The sequence below is a fragment of the Taeniopygia guttata genome, chromosome 19 (genome assembly GCF_048771995.1).
Source record: "Taeniopygia guttata chromosome 19, bTaeGut7.mat, whole genome shotgun sequence".
NCBI classification, from domain to species: Eukaryota; Metazoa; Chordata; class Aves; order Passeriformes; family Estrildidae; genus Taeniopygia; species Taeniopygia guttata.
This window is the reverse complement of record NC_133044.1, coordinates 10,569,795-10,584,501: the sequence shown is the minus strand read 5'-3', so window position 1 is coordinate 10,584,501 and position 14,707 is coordinate 10,569,795. Positions and strand designations below refer to the sequence as shown.

Genomic DNA, 14,707 nt, shown 5'->3' with positions numbered 1-14,707 from the left:
AGGATTAGCTGGAGTCTGACTCACCCACTGCTCCACACGGGGATTAGCAAGGGAAAAGTAAGGCAAGGGGAGAGTGGGGAGGGCCTGGTGATGAAGCACTCACTTGTAGTTATTGTTGATGTCAGAGACGCGCCAGGCGTTCTGCAGGTCGAAGCCCATCCTCACCAGCTCCATCTCAAAGCGGAACCTCACGTGGTCCCCTGAGGAACAGAGCACAGGAAGTTACTGACAGCACAGAGAAACCTGAACCTGTTTGTGGAACTCCACAGCGACTGTCACAGGCTGGGGAGAGTCACAAAACCACAGAAAGGTTTGGGTCAACAGCGACCTGAAGCCCATCCTGCTCCAACCCCTGCCATGGCAGGGACATCTCCCACTGTCCCAGGCTACTCCAAGCCCTGTCCAGCCTGGCCTTGGGCACTGCCAGGGATCCAGGGGCAGCCAGAGCTGCTCTGGGCACCCTGTGCCAGGGCCTCTCCATTCCTTGATTAAAGAATTCCTTTTAACCCTGCCCTCTGCCACTTTAACATTGTTCCCCCATGTCCTGTCACTACCCACCTTAAAGAAAATGTCTCCCTCTTTTTTATAAACCCCTTTAGGCCCTGGAAGGGGCTCCGAGGTCTCTGTGGAGCCTTCTCTTCTCCATGTGAACACCCCCAGCTCTCTCAGCCTGGCTCTAGAGGAGAGGTGCCCCAGTCCTGGGAGCATCTTTTTGGCAAGGAGAAACTCCAGGACAACTGGATGGCAGAAGGGATTGTGCTTCAGAAGCCAGGAAGACTTGTCCCTCACAGGGGTACCCCTGCCTGTATTGTCAAGTCAGATCTCATCTGAGGGCACAGAAACAGCCTCTCCATGTCAAAGGGGCGTGTGGGGTTAATTTAATCCACTTCTGCCCATCTGGCAGAGACAGCTTCCAAAGTGGATGTCAGGAACCCTATGGCAAGGAGCACTGAGCACCCTCCCAAGGCAGCTCCTTCCTCCAGACTGCTCTCGGACACTGACTTAGGGCTTCCTCTCTCATGTTTTAGCCTTGCCTCACAATTTCTGGATGCTTTTGTTGCTCCAGTGTCACTGCAAGGCTCTTTACCTCAGCCATATCCTGCACAACTACTTGCACTGGTGAGTTTATTTACACTAAACACTTTCCTAAGGAAACAGCAAATATCTCTGATTGCTGGGGTTTGGGGCATGGTAAAAGGACACAGAGCTCACCTTTCCTCTATCGGCTTCTCTTGGAATAGCTGTACTACTGAACCCCACCCCTCCATCTCACCTGTCTTTGGACATTCCATTCAGGCTACTGCTTCTGTCCTCTAGGATCAGCTCATTTTTCAGTCTAAAGCCACGTTTCTCACTCATTTAAATTCCATTTTTAAACAGCTTCCTCATTGATAAGACAAAGCAAGTGCAAGTGAACTTTGTGTTCCCAGGGAAAGGAAACTCCAGTCCACATGAGGGCACCAGCACAGCTCTGGTTTTCTCTTCTCAAAGACTCAATCTGCAGCCGTGCGAGGATGAGCCAGAGCTCTCCGCAGACCTGATCCTGGGAATGTCACAGCATTTTTGGGTGTTGGTGAAGAGATGCAGATGGGCTCATATTAATTAGGCTGCCTCAAAACTGAAGCTGTTTGTCACTCCAGGACAGGACTGCCTGAGGTCTCTATCACTGTGATGAGAGAACTTAAGCATGGGATGTTTTCTCTCAAGGAGAAAGGGAAAAGCTGTTTCTGTGTTGCTGGTTCAGAAAGTTTTTTGTTCTGTTTGTAACTAATTCCTTTCACTGTGCTTCTTATCCAACAGCATATGGCCATCAGCTGGATCTCTAGGCCAGGCACAGGATGACCCAGGGAGGCAAATTTGAAACTGGAGAGGGTTTATGAACAAGAGCTCAATTGCAGTGCAGTGCTGCTTGCCAGAGCAGCAGGAAGGGCCAGAGCAGGAGCTCACCAGGACGGCAGAGATGTGCATGTTGATCCTCCTCATCCACACACACCCCCAAGCACCAGGCGTGGTAGGCGAACGCAAAGAGGTCCTCAGGCTTGGCAGGGCGGGCAATGGCTCGAGTCAGCCTCTTCAGCCACTCCTGGCACTGCTTGAAGGTGGAGAAATGGCACCTGCAAACCCAAAGGCAAATCACCCTCAGTGGGGACATTCACTCAGCCAGGATGAGACAGAAAAAGGAACACGGCCCCAAGCCTTAGAACCCTGACCATGGACAGCTCAATTCCAACATCAGCACAGGGGGAGCTACCAGAGCTGGTCCCAGCCTGCAGCACCAGCAGCACAGCAAGAAACCAGATACCTGATCACTTTGGAGTCCTTGCAGACGATGTGAAGCTGGAACATATCCCGACACTCCACACTTTCCATCATCCTCAAAGGCACCTGTGAGGGAGGGACAGATGTAGGGCATGACACCACAGGCCAGAGCAGCCCCAGCAGCCATGCCTGCAGGCTCCTCTCCCTGCAGCACAGCTCCACCAGTCACAAGCTGTTTCTGTGAACTACAATCCCACTCCCAGGGTTATGGAGCTCCATGAGTCAGCACAGAGCTCTTCCATGATTATTATTCTGACTTCTGTTCTCTCCCTCGGTGATCTCCCACTTGGGGCCAGTTCCTGACTCAACCACATCCAGTCAAGCACCAGTAAATGAGCCAAATAACAGCTGCAGTAAGGAGATGGCAAGTCAAGGCAGTGAGAGAAAGACTCAAGCTTCTACTACCTGACTCTGTGTTGGTGAGAAGTCTCATTAAAACTGGCCTGCAAGAGACCTCAACAGCCTTAAAACTACCAAAGTTATTGCTTGAATTTAAAGAAAACAGCAAAGGAAGGACCTAATTACCATCCAAAGGAAAACCCCATCCTCACACTTAAATACAGTAACAAAACAGTAACTGCATGCCCAGGCCTGGCATCCTCCAAGAGGCACCTTCCTGTGCCACAGCCCCCAGGAACAGGGTATTCCCACCCCTCCCTGCTCTGAAACCCCGGGAGAGGTGATGGTGCAGGCAGAGCCAGACTCACATTGATCACAGAGTCCTTGAATTTGATATGCAGGCGGTAGTTGGAGATGGCGATCACAGCGTCGTTGGCATGGCCCAGATACTCCACTCCCTCACCCTGCAGCACAGTGAATGGCACCTGGCAGGGAGACAGCACCAGGTCAGGTCACACAGGTACCTTGTGCACCAGAATTCCCAGAGCCAGTGTTCCACTGCCTCCATGGGGCATCTCCCAAGGAACCATTCCTAGCAAGGTGCTGCCCATGCCCTGAAAGCAGGACGGGCAGCACCGGCACCGCTGCCCAGCCCCGCACACGGAGCTCTCCCCAGGGACGCCTCCTGAAGGATCACCTGTGTGCCATGCACACCTGGCAGCAAGGGATGGCCTTGGGGACAGAAGGACCGATGGTCCAGGCTCCTTAGAGAGGGGAAACCAGCCCTGGCACAAGAGGCGTGGAGAGGGACACGACTGCAGGACAGCTCAGAGAGGAGAGGGGAGTGCTCTGCACGGCTCCTGGAAGAGCCCAGCACCATGGGGAAGCACTGGAGGAAAAGGCTGCCCAGGGAGGTGGCGGTGTCACCATGCCCAGAGCATGGGTGACAAAACAGGTTGGACTTGATGGTTTTGGGGGTCTTTTCCAGCCTCAGTGATTCAGGGATTCTGTGGCTGATCAGAAGCCTCTGTCCCAGGGCAGTGTCACTTATGCGATCCTTAAATGTGCCATTTAAACATGGGGTGCCCTCAGCAGCCCTGTGAGACTCAGTAGTACCATCCAGGTAAGCAAATCAACCAAAGCTGTACCCAGTTTCTGCTAACACGGCTTTCAGGGATTCTCTGTGTATAATTATTTATATGACTGAGGAAGCTTGTCCTGACTAAACTGCGAGAAAGCTTCATTAAAGTTACCTGCATTCCATTATTTTAAATATCTCCATAATCAAGTGTCTGTTTTTCCCCATCAGTTTGGACACGCCATAGTTTTTTTTTTTAAACACCGGATCCTGGCAGAGAGCCAAGTTTGATTTTTCTTATATTAAAAAAAAAGAAGGCAGAACAGCCTAAAATTCACCAAGCCTCTTTGTCCTTAGCTAATCAGGCTCCTCCTGCTCCCTGAATGCCACCTACACCAGGTGATGTTGGTAACTAATTATGCAAAAAATGTCACGACAATTTATCATTTCAGCCAGAGCTGAAACCTGCCAGACAGGGCAGCTGATGACACAATTCATTACACTGTAATTAGTACAAGTCAGACCACCTTCTCTCTATTTTCAAGTTGTTTCTATGGCTTGGGTATAAAAACCTGAATTATTTCAGACTTCAAGAGACAACTTTACTAACAACTTCTCCTTTCTTTGTACAAAAATAACCACCTTAGCTTGGCATCTGTATGAACACTCTTGAAAAATATTAATTATTTGCCTAAGAGAATATCCTCTCTTTATTTCTGCAGTTGACTTCTGCATGCTTGCCAAAGCTGGTTTTATCCGGCATGTGTCTCTCCTGCTTACGTGGCTCTTTCACACAGCAACAGAAGGGAGACAGAACAGGAAGGGACTGGTAAGGCTGCAAGAAGCAACGGAGGGAAATCCTGGAATAAACCAGCAGGTGCCCCAATACAGCTTGTTATCAAGTGATGGCATCCTTCTAGAGTCACAGGATCCTGGAATGGTTTGGGCTGGGAGTGACATCCCAACCCAAGCTCATCCAGTTCCATTCCCTGCCATGGGCAAGAGACTCCTTCCACTAGGCCAGGTTCCAAGTCCCATCCAAGCTGGTCCTGAACACTCTGCTTTACAATAAATTAACAATTTACTGAAGGCAAATTACCCTTGGGAGGGTTGAACTTTACTTCTCCACACAGCAAACTACAGCAGAGTGTGCTCTTCTCCAGAAGTCTCAGCTCAGAGTCGCCTCAGCAGCTTCACCCCCCAAAGCCACAGCCCTGCAGCCTATGGCTGTTCCTTCAAGCCAACAGCTCTCAGTCCTTTTCCCCAGCACTGTTTGCCAAGGCAGTGACAATCTCTGAACAAACTCAAAACACTGCAGCAGCAAGAACAAGGTGAACCTGGCTCCAGCCCCAGGAGGAGAACGGTGAGCACCAGAGGTTGTTAAAGGAAGCACCAATTCCCAGCAGGGAATGCTGCCCCTGCTGCACAGCAGCAACAGCGCCCGGGGCTCTTCCCAGGGCTTTCTGCAGCAGGAGGCTGGCACCATACGGAGGTTCCTTCTTCCAGCCACCATGCAGCAGGACAAGGGGCTCGAGGGGAGAGCAGGCAGTGCAGCTGCACGGCTGCACAGAGCACAGCCCCCATGCTCCCCCTGTCCCGGGAATCTCCCTGCATGCTGCCTGCAGGGCAGGGCAGGCAGCAGCACTTCCCACAGGGAATGGCAGGGCTGGCTGTGCCATGCTCCCGATGGCTGGCACGTCCTGCCAGGGCTGGGCACACAGGGACAGTGCCTTGGCAACAGCTGGCCTGGCCCCCAGGCATGGGGACCTGCTGCCCCGAATGTGCCCCCAACCTAGCCCACCTGCGGCCTCCAGGATGTGCTGGGCTGGAGAGCTGCTCTGCAGAGCCCAGCCTGCACTTCCCTGAGCTGTTTGGGTGGTTTTGCTTCCTTACCTGCAGTGACTCCTCCTCCTTTATGAGCTCCTTCGGGGGGAACAAGTCCTTGGCCTGGATGTACTCCAAACTGGGAGGGCCCTCCTCACCCTGCATTGCAAACAGAGCACACAGTCAGACAGCCTCGGCCAGAACACGCTGTGAAAGCCAAAAATTGAAGCTGCTGGATACTTCTGGCAGCCCAGGAACTTGGGGATACCTGTGCATGGAAATGTCTGTTCTGCCTTCAGACCCCAGATTGTTGCAGAGTGCCCACAGCACAGTGAAATGCTGAAGCCTCCGAGTCCCGCCTCTTCCAGCTGAGTGGTGTTTGGAAAGTCAAGCAGACACACCTTGGCCACAGGAGATCGATGTGACAGCAACTTGTCACGTCAGCTGTTCCCGTTACCTGCTCCATGGCACCAGAGCACACACACCATGACACAGAGGGTTTCCATCTACAGTCCAGTGTCAGCCTACTCTTCCTTCTCTTAAGGACTGCTTTGTTTTGGGAGTTTTTGTTTTCCCTCTCACACCAAAGAAATCTGGGAAGAGCCTGAATCTTCTGGAGAAGATACAACTGTGAACAACCTACAACCCTACCACAACTGCACCCCAGTGCACATAACTCACAACAGGCACTACTGACTGGTGCCAGCACCAAGCCCAGGGCAGCTGGACATATTGACCCTGTTCAGATGGACACCTGAGAAAACCCACAGAGGCCTCAGGATGGTCACACAGAACCTGCACATGCCATCCTTGACAAGTGGAGTGTATGTCTCAGTTTGGAACACAAGAATCTTCATTATACAATCAGGGTATGAGCTGGAAGGGATAAGGATCATCAAGTCCCACTCCTGGCCCTGCACAGAACACCCCAAATCCCACCATTGTCCCAATGCTCCTTGAGCTCTGGTGTGAACCATTGGTGCCAATTTTCACCAACCCTCACCCAGGCCATGTCACAGCACTGAACTGCTGCCCAAAGGAGTGGCACCCAGACATTCAGCTGCAGATGCTCACTGCTGGGAGTCCAGGATGGTGCTAATTCCACATGTATTTGGTGTCGGAATGTTTTTTTCAAAACTCTAGTTCTAGGCTCTAGCATTTACCAGGAAACACTGTGTTCTGTAAGCACTGAATAATATTTTCAAATGACATATCTTTCTGGATATGCCACCCAAGTCAGAATCCCAATTTCAACCTGAAGAAATGAGATCTCAATCCTTCTGGCTCAGAAATATTTCAAATGATGCTGAATCCTCTTGTGTTACTGACAGGTGCTAAAGCCTCAGCATCTGAAGGAAGAGCCTGGCCTGAGGTGCTCCCAGGATGTCAGAGAGGGGCAGCCAGACCCCTCCCACCCCACATCCAAGGAACCTGCATGCATGTAACATGCTGTTAGAGCCTTCATAAAACTCAGCATCAGGCCCAGCTGGAGGCAAAGGCACTGCCCCTGTCACCATGCTGTGAGGGACACAGAGCACAGCACCAGCTCCAGCAGCAGCCAGTGCTCACTGGAGACCACGGGGGCCTTGGGGTCCCTCCTGCCAGTGGCTCACTGCAAGGCTGAGGCACCAGCCCAGAAGAGCACAAAGAGAAGGTGTGTGCCCATGTGCCGGTGCAGCAGCCAGGAAGCAGAGATGCTCTCCCATCCTCACTTTGCAGCTCGCAGAGAAATCCCAGGGAGCAGCAGGAACTGGAACAGGGCAGCCTGAGCTCTCCACCCGCCTGGGTGTCCTTGAGTCCCTCCTCGCCTGCAGCACAGGGCAAGGCAGAGGCCGAGCATCCCCTCCTGCCACAGCCCCATCCCTGCTACCAGCAGAGTGGAGGTCAGCACGCTGCTGTCTCCACAAGCCTCCTGAAGCCCTCGGAGCCCATCTGGCCAGGAGTGCCCTGGGGGGTTGAGGGTGGGCCTCCAGGAAGGCTCAGAGCAGGAAAACCCCTCTCGCTGAAGGTGCAAAAGGCGCCGAGCACAGGACCCCGCACAGCACAGCGGAGCAGCGCACCGGAGGGGTCCCGCACGGCCGCGGGCAGGGCGGGGCGGGGGCTCGGGGCTGGCTGCTCTCGCACGGTAATTCCCTGCTCCAGGCAGGGCGCAGAGCCTGCGGGGCCCAGCCCAGCGGCCAGGGCTGTCTGGGCTCAGCCGGACACTGCTGTGCCCTTGGGCCCGGCAGGGCAGCAGGGACGGGCCACGCCGTCCTCCGGCAGCATGTGAGAGCCAAGAAAGGGGGTCCGCCTTCTCCCCGGGCCGATCCAGGCGATGCCTCCAGCGGCATGCGAGTTGGAGAGCGCAGCTGGCTTACGGCCCCGCTTCCACGGAGGAGAGAAGGGGAATAAAAAGCAGCACTTACAAAGCAGTTGAGCATGGAGCAGGAGACGCGGCCTGGCAGACTCATGTTCATTTCCCGAGGCGGCAGCAGGGCCGGGCAGGCACAAGCAGCATCTCCTCGCTCCGGCTGCGAGCTGCGGCCCCGGCACTGCGGCAGCGTCCCCGCTCCGCCAGGAAGGGCAGGAGCATCCCGGCCGCCGGCGGCCCGAGCAGGTGCCGGTGCCGCCGCCGACAATGGAGGGAGGGCGGGCGGAGGATGGGCAGACTCCACCTCCCTCCCAGGACCGCCGAGCGCCGCTCTGCCATCTGAGCGTCTCGGTGACGGGGAGACAGAAAATGGAGCGGGGGCGGCACCGCGGGCACGGCCCGTTCCTCGGCCAGGAGCGGCATTCCCGGCCCGGGCCGCTGCTCCCGCCGGCTCCTGCCTCGGGCCGCACCGATGGCGGCGCCGGCAACAATAGCGGGAAGGCGGCTCCGTGCCCGGCACCGCCAGCCCTCCACCCTGCAGCCCGGCACGGAGCCTTCCCAGAGCCCACTGACCCCACACCAGCACTGAGACCTCTGCTCCAGCTCCATGCCCTCTGCTCCGAGCCCTCCACCCTGCCATCAAACCCTCTGCCCTGAACCCTTCAACCCCGTGCTGACCTCTCCACCCCAGCATCAAGCCCTTTGCCCCGAGGCCTCTGTCCCCAGCCCCCCACTCCAGTGTCGAGCCCTCAGCAGCTGCCCTGCTCCCAGAAGCTCAGCCAGGATGTGTGACTGCACCCCTGAGCCTTCTATCTTCCAGCAGTCCTCTGTGCCTGGAGCGGGAGATGAGAATAAGGGGGCTGTCCTGCTGCATTCACCATGTTGAATAGTGATTTAACACTCCCAAGACGAAAAGCCCTCTTTCCCGGGAGCTTCATGTCCATAGGGACTAGTCAGATGTCCCACCAGCACCTGTGTGCTGGAGCCTGGGCTCTGGAGTGGACAAGGCTCCTCTCATTGACCACTTGGACACTTAGCTCCCATGTGAAGTTTCCCCAGCTCCCGTTGGAAATACTCACAGACACAGGGTAAGGCCATGGGCGCAGGAAATGCTGTGGCTGAGCACCCAACCTCCCAACACCAGCCCCCTACGAGCTCACCTTTACTACCTGTTGTTCATCAAGCCCAGGAGTAAACAGCTCCCAGGTCACAGTCTATCTCAGGAACCACAGGAGCATCTTCCTGGGCAACCCCATCTTCATTTCTACCATCAGCTGCTATTCTGCCCCCACCACTGAGCCAGAGGGAGAATCTCTGTTAGAATGCAAAATTAAAACCTGACCCTTCATCAGTCCTCAAAGGCCCCACTAAATGGCTCAAATCACATCAGCTTTTTGCTCCCAAAACACAAATCCAAACAGAGCACAGCCTGTAGCCACTGAGCTCATCTTAGATGTGTTTGCCCCAAAGGTACTGCAGATTGCTCTCCCCAGCAATACCAATGGGATCTCAAAGAGCTTTTCTCAAGTCAGATAAAAGACTTCAGCATTTCTCAGCAAAATTGTTCAAGGTTAGAGTATTCAGAGCTGCCTCGACTAAAGGGACAACTTTGTTACACCCAGACATGCTGCTCACTGTTATTTGCAGGGCAAAATTCAGTTCCATGAGCTCCCTTCCTAGCAAAACAATCCCACAGACTCACATGGTTACACCAGTTTCACTACTTAGGATAAAAGACTTAGATGAACACATAGCCACACCTGCAGATAAACCATGAAATCCTATTTCACCCTTGCTTTGCCCCACTCCACCATTTACATGGAGCACAGTGGGTGGATGTCAGGCATTGCTCATCCTTGGGGCACCTGAACCAGTTGGCACCCACAAACCAGAACACAAGAATAGAGGGTTATGGACACAAACAGAGGGTTGCACATAAGGACAGAGGGTTATGGATGAGGTTACAGATTTGTCTTGGCCAAAAGTGAGTGGCAGGAGAAGTGCTCTGCTCCCTGCAGGTGACCTTTGTCTGGGTCACTGGAGGGAATGCTGAGAGAAACCAGAGCAGCTAAAGCTCAAGGAACCTTTTATACTGGAGAGAAAGTGTGGCTAGAAACACTGGAAAGCAAATATTTACTGGGTTTTTTACATGTATCAGGGGAAAAGCAACACAGCACATTCGGGGAACAGCTGAAGTCCAGGAATCTCTTGGGCAGAGTGCGAGTACACATTGCTGTTAAGAGCACACAGCACAAGAACAGAGTCTGTAACAAACAAAACCACGGACAAGGTAGGTAAGAGGTTTGCTCCAACCAACAGTAAGATTTTTAGGGGCAAGGCTCAGTTCAGAACCTGGCACAGGGATTATTTGCATTGTAACCCCGCTAAGCTGCAGCTGTGCAGAGTTAAAGGGCTGCTCTTCAGATCAGTACTCTGAATTTCCAACCTAAGCTGACCTGAACGTTCACAAATAGAACTTCTGCTTTCACTGAAATATTTTTGCACTTTTAGTATCAGAAAAAGACTCACACATTACTTAGAAACTTCTACCCAAGCACTGAGCCTAGTGCAGAGCAAAAATGTTATTCTGAAGTTTAGTGGCTTCACAGACTTTCAAGAGGAACTTTATACAGACTCTGCTTTCACTTCCTTCAAGAGTTCCCAAAATACTTGCACTCCTTTCCCTCCAGTGACCTGGGCAAAGGCAGGAGTGGTGCTGGGCAGCCCAGCACAGGACTGCAGAGTGCTCCAGACTCCTTAGCTGGCTTAGCCAGAGGGAATTCCTAAATGCCACCTCGGATGCCTCCCCAGCTGGGCTCTCTTCTCCACTGTCACAAATCACAGAAGAAGAGAAGGTTATTTCACACAGCTGGGCTCCTCTGAGTGTTCTCAGTGTGTGTGTTCATGTAGGCAGAGAGAGAGATCTCCTTCACCATCTCCCAACCACCCTTACAAGTGTTTCTCAATTCTGAGGAGGAGGAGGCAAATATAATGTGGGCAGCATGTTCTTAAGGGCAGCTGGCAGTGATTTGCCCCTTTTCCCTCCCACAGCAATGCCCACTGTTCCTGTGCTGCTCCTCCCACCCTTCCTGGATCCACACTGCAGGTAAACAGCTTGCAGCCTTCTCCTGAAGGTCCCAAAAGGGATTTAGAGGCTTGGAGATGATACAGTGCTTGGCAAAGATAGGACTGGCACTCAAGGGGCCAGCCTGCAGCCTCCGAAGGAGATGACATTCCTTATGGAGACACATACATGCACCAGGAACCCAGCCTGTGGCACAGGGTTCACAGGGAACATCTGGTCCCACTTGCCCAAGGAATCTGCATTGGGAGCACAGGACGGGCATCAGGATGCTGAAATATCTCTTGTGGTCTGGAGCCAGTCAGCATCCTGAAACAAATAATTTTGCCATGAAATCCTATTTCACCCTTGCTTTGCCCCACTTTCTGCAAGTTTGGGAAAGTGTGGGCCTGGGAGCAGCTAATTCCCACCTGGCCAGGTCCCTTCTAACCCAAACCATTCCATGATTCTAAGAGAAAAACCGGTCCCTTTGACTGTAGAGAGCTGCCAGCACACCTGACTCAGCCTTCCACAGACATGCACACCATTCCCAATCCCAGCGTAGCTTTATGTCTTTTTGGCACCACAAATAAAATTGCTCTCTCCTTAGGTAGAAGGCACCACACCCATCCCTTCTATAGATTAAGGGTGAGCTTTTCCTCACGCCAGCACAGGGCATCACCCTACAGATGGAGGGGAGGGAAGGCAAGGGCTGGCAGAAATCTGCATGCACAGCCCTGTCCCTGGTATCCACTGCACAACTGGCCTGATCCGCCTCCAGCTGGAGAAAACGGACAGAAAAATTGGCAGGAGGAGGTGACTGCCCTGGAAAGGGAATTCCAGGACATGAGAAATAAGTCAGTGGGAGCCAGGGAAGCTCTGTCTGATAGCCAGGGGCTCCAACAGTAGAGAGGCCATCAGGATACTCTACTATAGAGCCTTCCAGGTCTGGGTATTTCTTTTCAGTGAAGATCAAACTAGGAACTGGTTATCTAGGTCTTTTTTTCCAGGTGAAATGGGGAAGGGAGAGACTTGCATAATTTATCTCACTCTAAAAGTTAAAATTTATTCTCTTTCTGCCAGGCATTGGGTGAGATGAGCTGCACTCAGACATGTATTTCCCTCTCTCTCCATAAGCTGATGCTGAGACTGATGAGCTGTGGCCAAAGGCACTTCTTGTTCTGCCTCCCCTACTTCTGTTGCACAAAGGGTATCTTTGTTTCAGGTCCCCCTTCATAAATAGTTCATTTCCTCAAAGCCTAGGGAGGTTTGTGGGTGAACTGAAAGGCTGCTTAGCCTGAGGTGGAAATGAACCCTTAAACCTGTGCAAACAGAACTTACTGTTTTATACCCCATAAATCAGGACTGGGATGGTGGGTGTCATATTTTAATCTGGATAGGATGACAGAATAATTTATAGATCTGTAATACTGCATTTGGTATTTGTTCAGAAAGGTGCCCAGAGGTGAGCATGGAACTGAATATGCTGCAAGAAACCTTTGAGGAGAGGGACAAAAGGGCACAAGTCATGGGCTGTCAACTCCATGCACCAGCACAAGGGGATGAGGGGCGGCTGCCAATGCCCACCTCAGATAAGTCATGGGCCCCTCCAGAGGGTAAGAACCAGACGCCTACAGTGCCAGTATGCCAGCAGTCAGGAGAGGGAATGTTGCTGTGGGAGCTGAGCACTGAGTGCCAGCACAGCACCTGCACCAACACACCTGCCAGGTTAGTTTTAAGTAATGTATTAAGGTACCAAGTGCTCATTAGGGCTCCATTAGTCAGCATTAAACCAGCACTAGTGCTGTCTTCAAGGTCATTCCCATCAACAGCTAGTTTTGGGGAAAAGTGGGAAGAGTCATGCAAGCCAAGCTGTTAACACTAGACCACTAGAAGCTGGAGCAGCAGAAAGGGAAGAGCAGGTGGTGAGGCACATCTGGGGTGCTGCTGAATAAGGGCAAAGCTTTTGGGCCTGGCCTTGCTAACCACAGGACACTGGTGCTGTGGCCTCAGCCTGCTGTGAGCACAGGGAATTAAGGAAGCACACAGCAGGGAACAGGAATCCAGCCAGCTCCGAGGCACCCCTTAACCCACAGCCCAGCCCTCCCTGTGTCTAAGTCAGCAGCCACAGCCCTCCAGAGAGGTCACAGAAGGACTCCAAGGAGGCTGGCAGGAGTTTCCATCAGCTCTCTGCCTTCTGCTGACAGAAGCTCAGGTAAGAGGGTGGAGGTAAGTGCTTATTTCTACAGCTTGCAATTACCAAGTTGCTTTCTCTCCCTTGCCATGGGAGACAAAAAGCCCATAGTCTCTTCCCAAAACAGTGGGTGAAATGAGAGGGGCTTTTCGTGCTTGGTTTATTTTTTCTGAAATGAAAAACAAAAAAATTAAAAAGATCACAGGAGCATGTTAATAAAATATTAAAAAAAACCACCAAAAAACCTTTTCAGAAGATCCTTCGAAACAGTAAAGGTATCTTAGGGTACTGATAAGGAAACCCTCTCGTGTAGAAGAAATCAAATGATGATTACACATAAGGGTGGGCAGGACCAGGTTGGGGTAAGGTCTGTCCAGACACAGGAAGGGAGTTCAGGAAAAAGAAAAGCTTATATGTTTTAGTAAATTCAAAAGTCCAGTCTCTGTACTAAAAAAAAAAAACCAAAACAAAAACAAACAAACAAAACCCCAAAAACCAAAACAAAAAAACCCCAAAACAACAACAACAACAAACCAACCAGAAAAACAACAAAAACCCAACCAACCAAATCCCTGTCACAAAAAAAAACCCAAAACAAAACAAAAAAAAAACCCCCAAAAATACCAGGTCCAGGGAGGGATGATGAGAACTAAAGGTGGCTTTGCTACAGCGAATTTAAGACTAGAGCTCTTCAGATGTCTAAGGGGCATGTGTGGAGATGTACAAAATCCTGAAGGGCAGGAGATGCTCAGAGGCAGTGCCACACCTTATTGTTACTCCCAATACAAGAACCAGCCAAAACAACACGGAGCTGGTTCCAAAACAAAGCAAGAGGTGCTCGGCAGCACAGCTCTGACACAACTGCAAATCTTCACCTGGTTTTTAAAAGCCTGATGAATTAATGAAAGGAAAACCTACCAAGGGCTCATAAAACATCAATAAATAGTTGCTGGATTATCAAGTCCCTGAGCTGCAGGTCCTGCCAGGTGAGGGCACACACCTGAGTCACACACCCCTGCAGCATTCACTGGCACTCAGTGTCTGACTAGCCTTGCCCTCAGGGGACCCAGTCTGGCCTTCTCTGTATTTCCTGGGGGGATTTTTGATGCATTTTCCGTGTGTTTATTCCCTTTTTTTCATTCGTATCTGGATACATCTGCATCCCTCTCACCTCAATCCCACCCAGAGGAGCTGTTGGGTTTTACACCTCCAATGTGACACCAGGGCAGCTCCAAGCTGAAGTGGGAGGCCCTTTGTCAGGTTTTGGCAGGCAAGAATGTTCACCTCCTCACCCCAGACTAAGCTCCTCATCCTGCAGCATGGGGATCAGCTCTTCCAGCAAGAAGCACAGGAGATCTCGAGGCAGCACCAAGGAGCATGTGGACAGGGGCTACAGCAAAAAGTAGTGTGTGACTACTCGAGCTGAGAGCTTAACTGATGCAGAGAACACATTTCCTTTCCTATTCCAGTTAACAAAATGCATCGGGGACAAACCCTCAGGAGACATCGCCATTTCCTCGAGCACCCTGCCAGATTTTTATC

The 14,707-nt window shown here is 52.1% G+C and overlaps 1 protein-coding gene across 4 annotated transcripts in view; it reads right to left on the bottom strand.

The window, feature by feature from the left end:
• The window catches only part of MTMR4 (myotubularin related protein 4), a 55,802-nt gene that overhangs the window by 19,658 nt on the left and 21,437 nt on the right, over nucleotides 1-14,707 (bottom strand). For 3 of the 4 annotated variants that reach the window (XM_072937231.1, XM_072937233.1, XM_072937232.1), the window contains exons 3-7: nucleotides 5,630-5,719; nucleotides 3,027-3,143; nucleotides 2,303-2,385; nucleotides 1,948-2,114; nucleotides 104-200 (exon numbers count right to left, since the gene is read on the bottom strand). In XM_072937231.1, the coding sequence (XP_072793332.1) occupies nucleotides 104-200; nucleotides 1,948-2,114; nucleotides 2,303-2,385; nucleotides 3,027-3,143; nucleotides 5,630-5,719 (554 nt within the window). Of the gene's footprint in view, nucleotides 1-103; nucleotides 201-1,947; nucleotides 2,115-2,302; nucleotides 2,386-3,026; nucleotides 3,144-5,629; nucleotides 5,720-7,965; nucleotides 8,390-14,707 lie in introns of those variants that run through there. The other variant, XM_072937230.1, reaches the window with a different exon arrangement.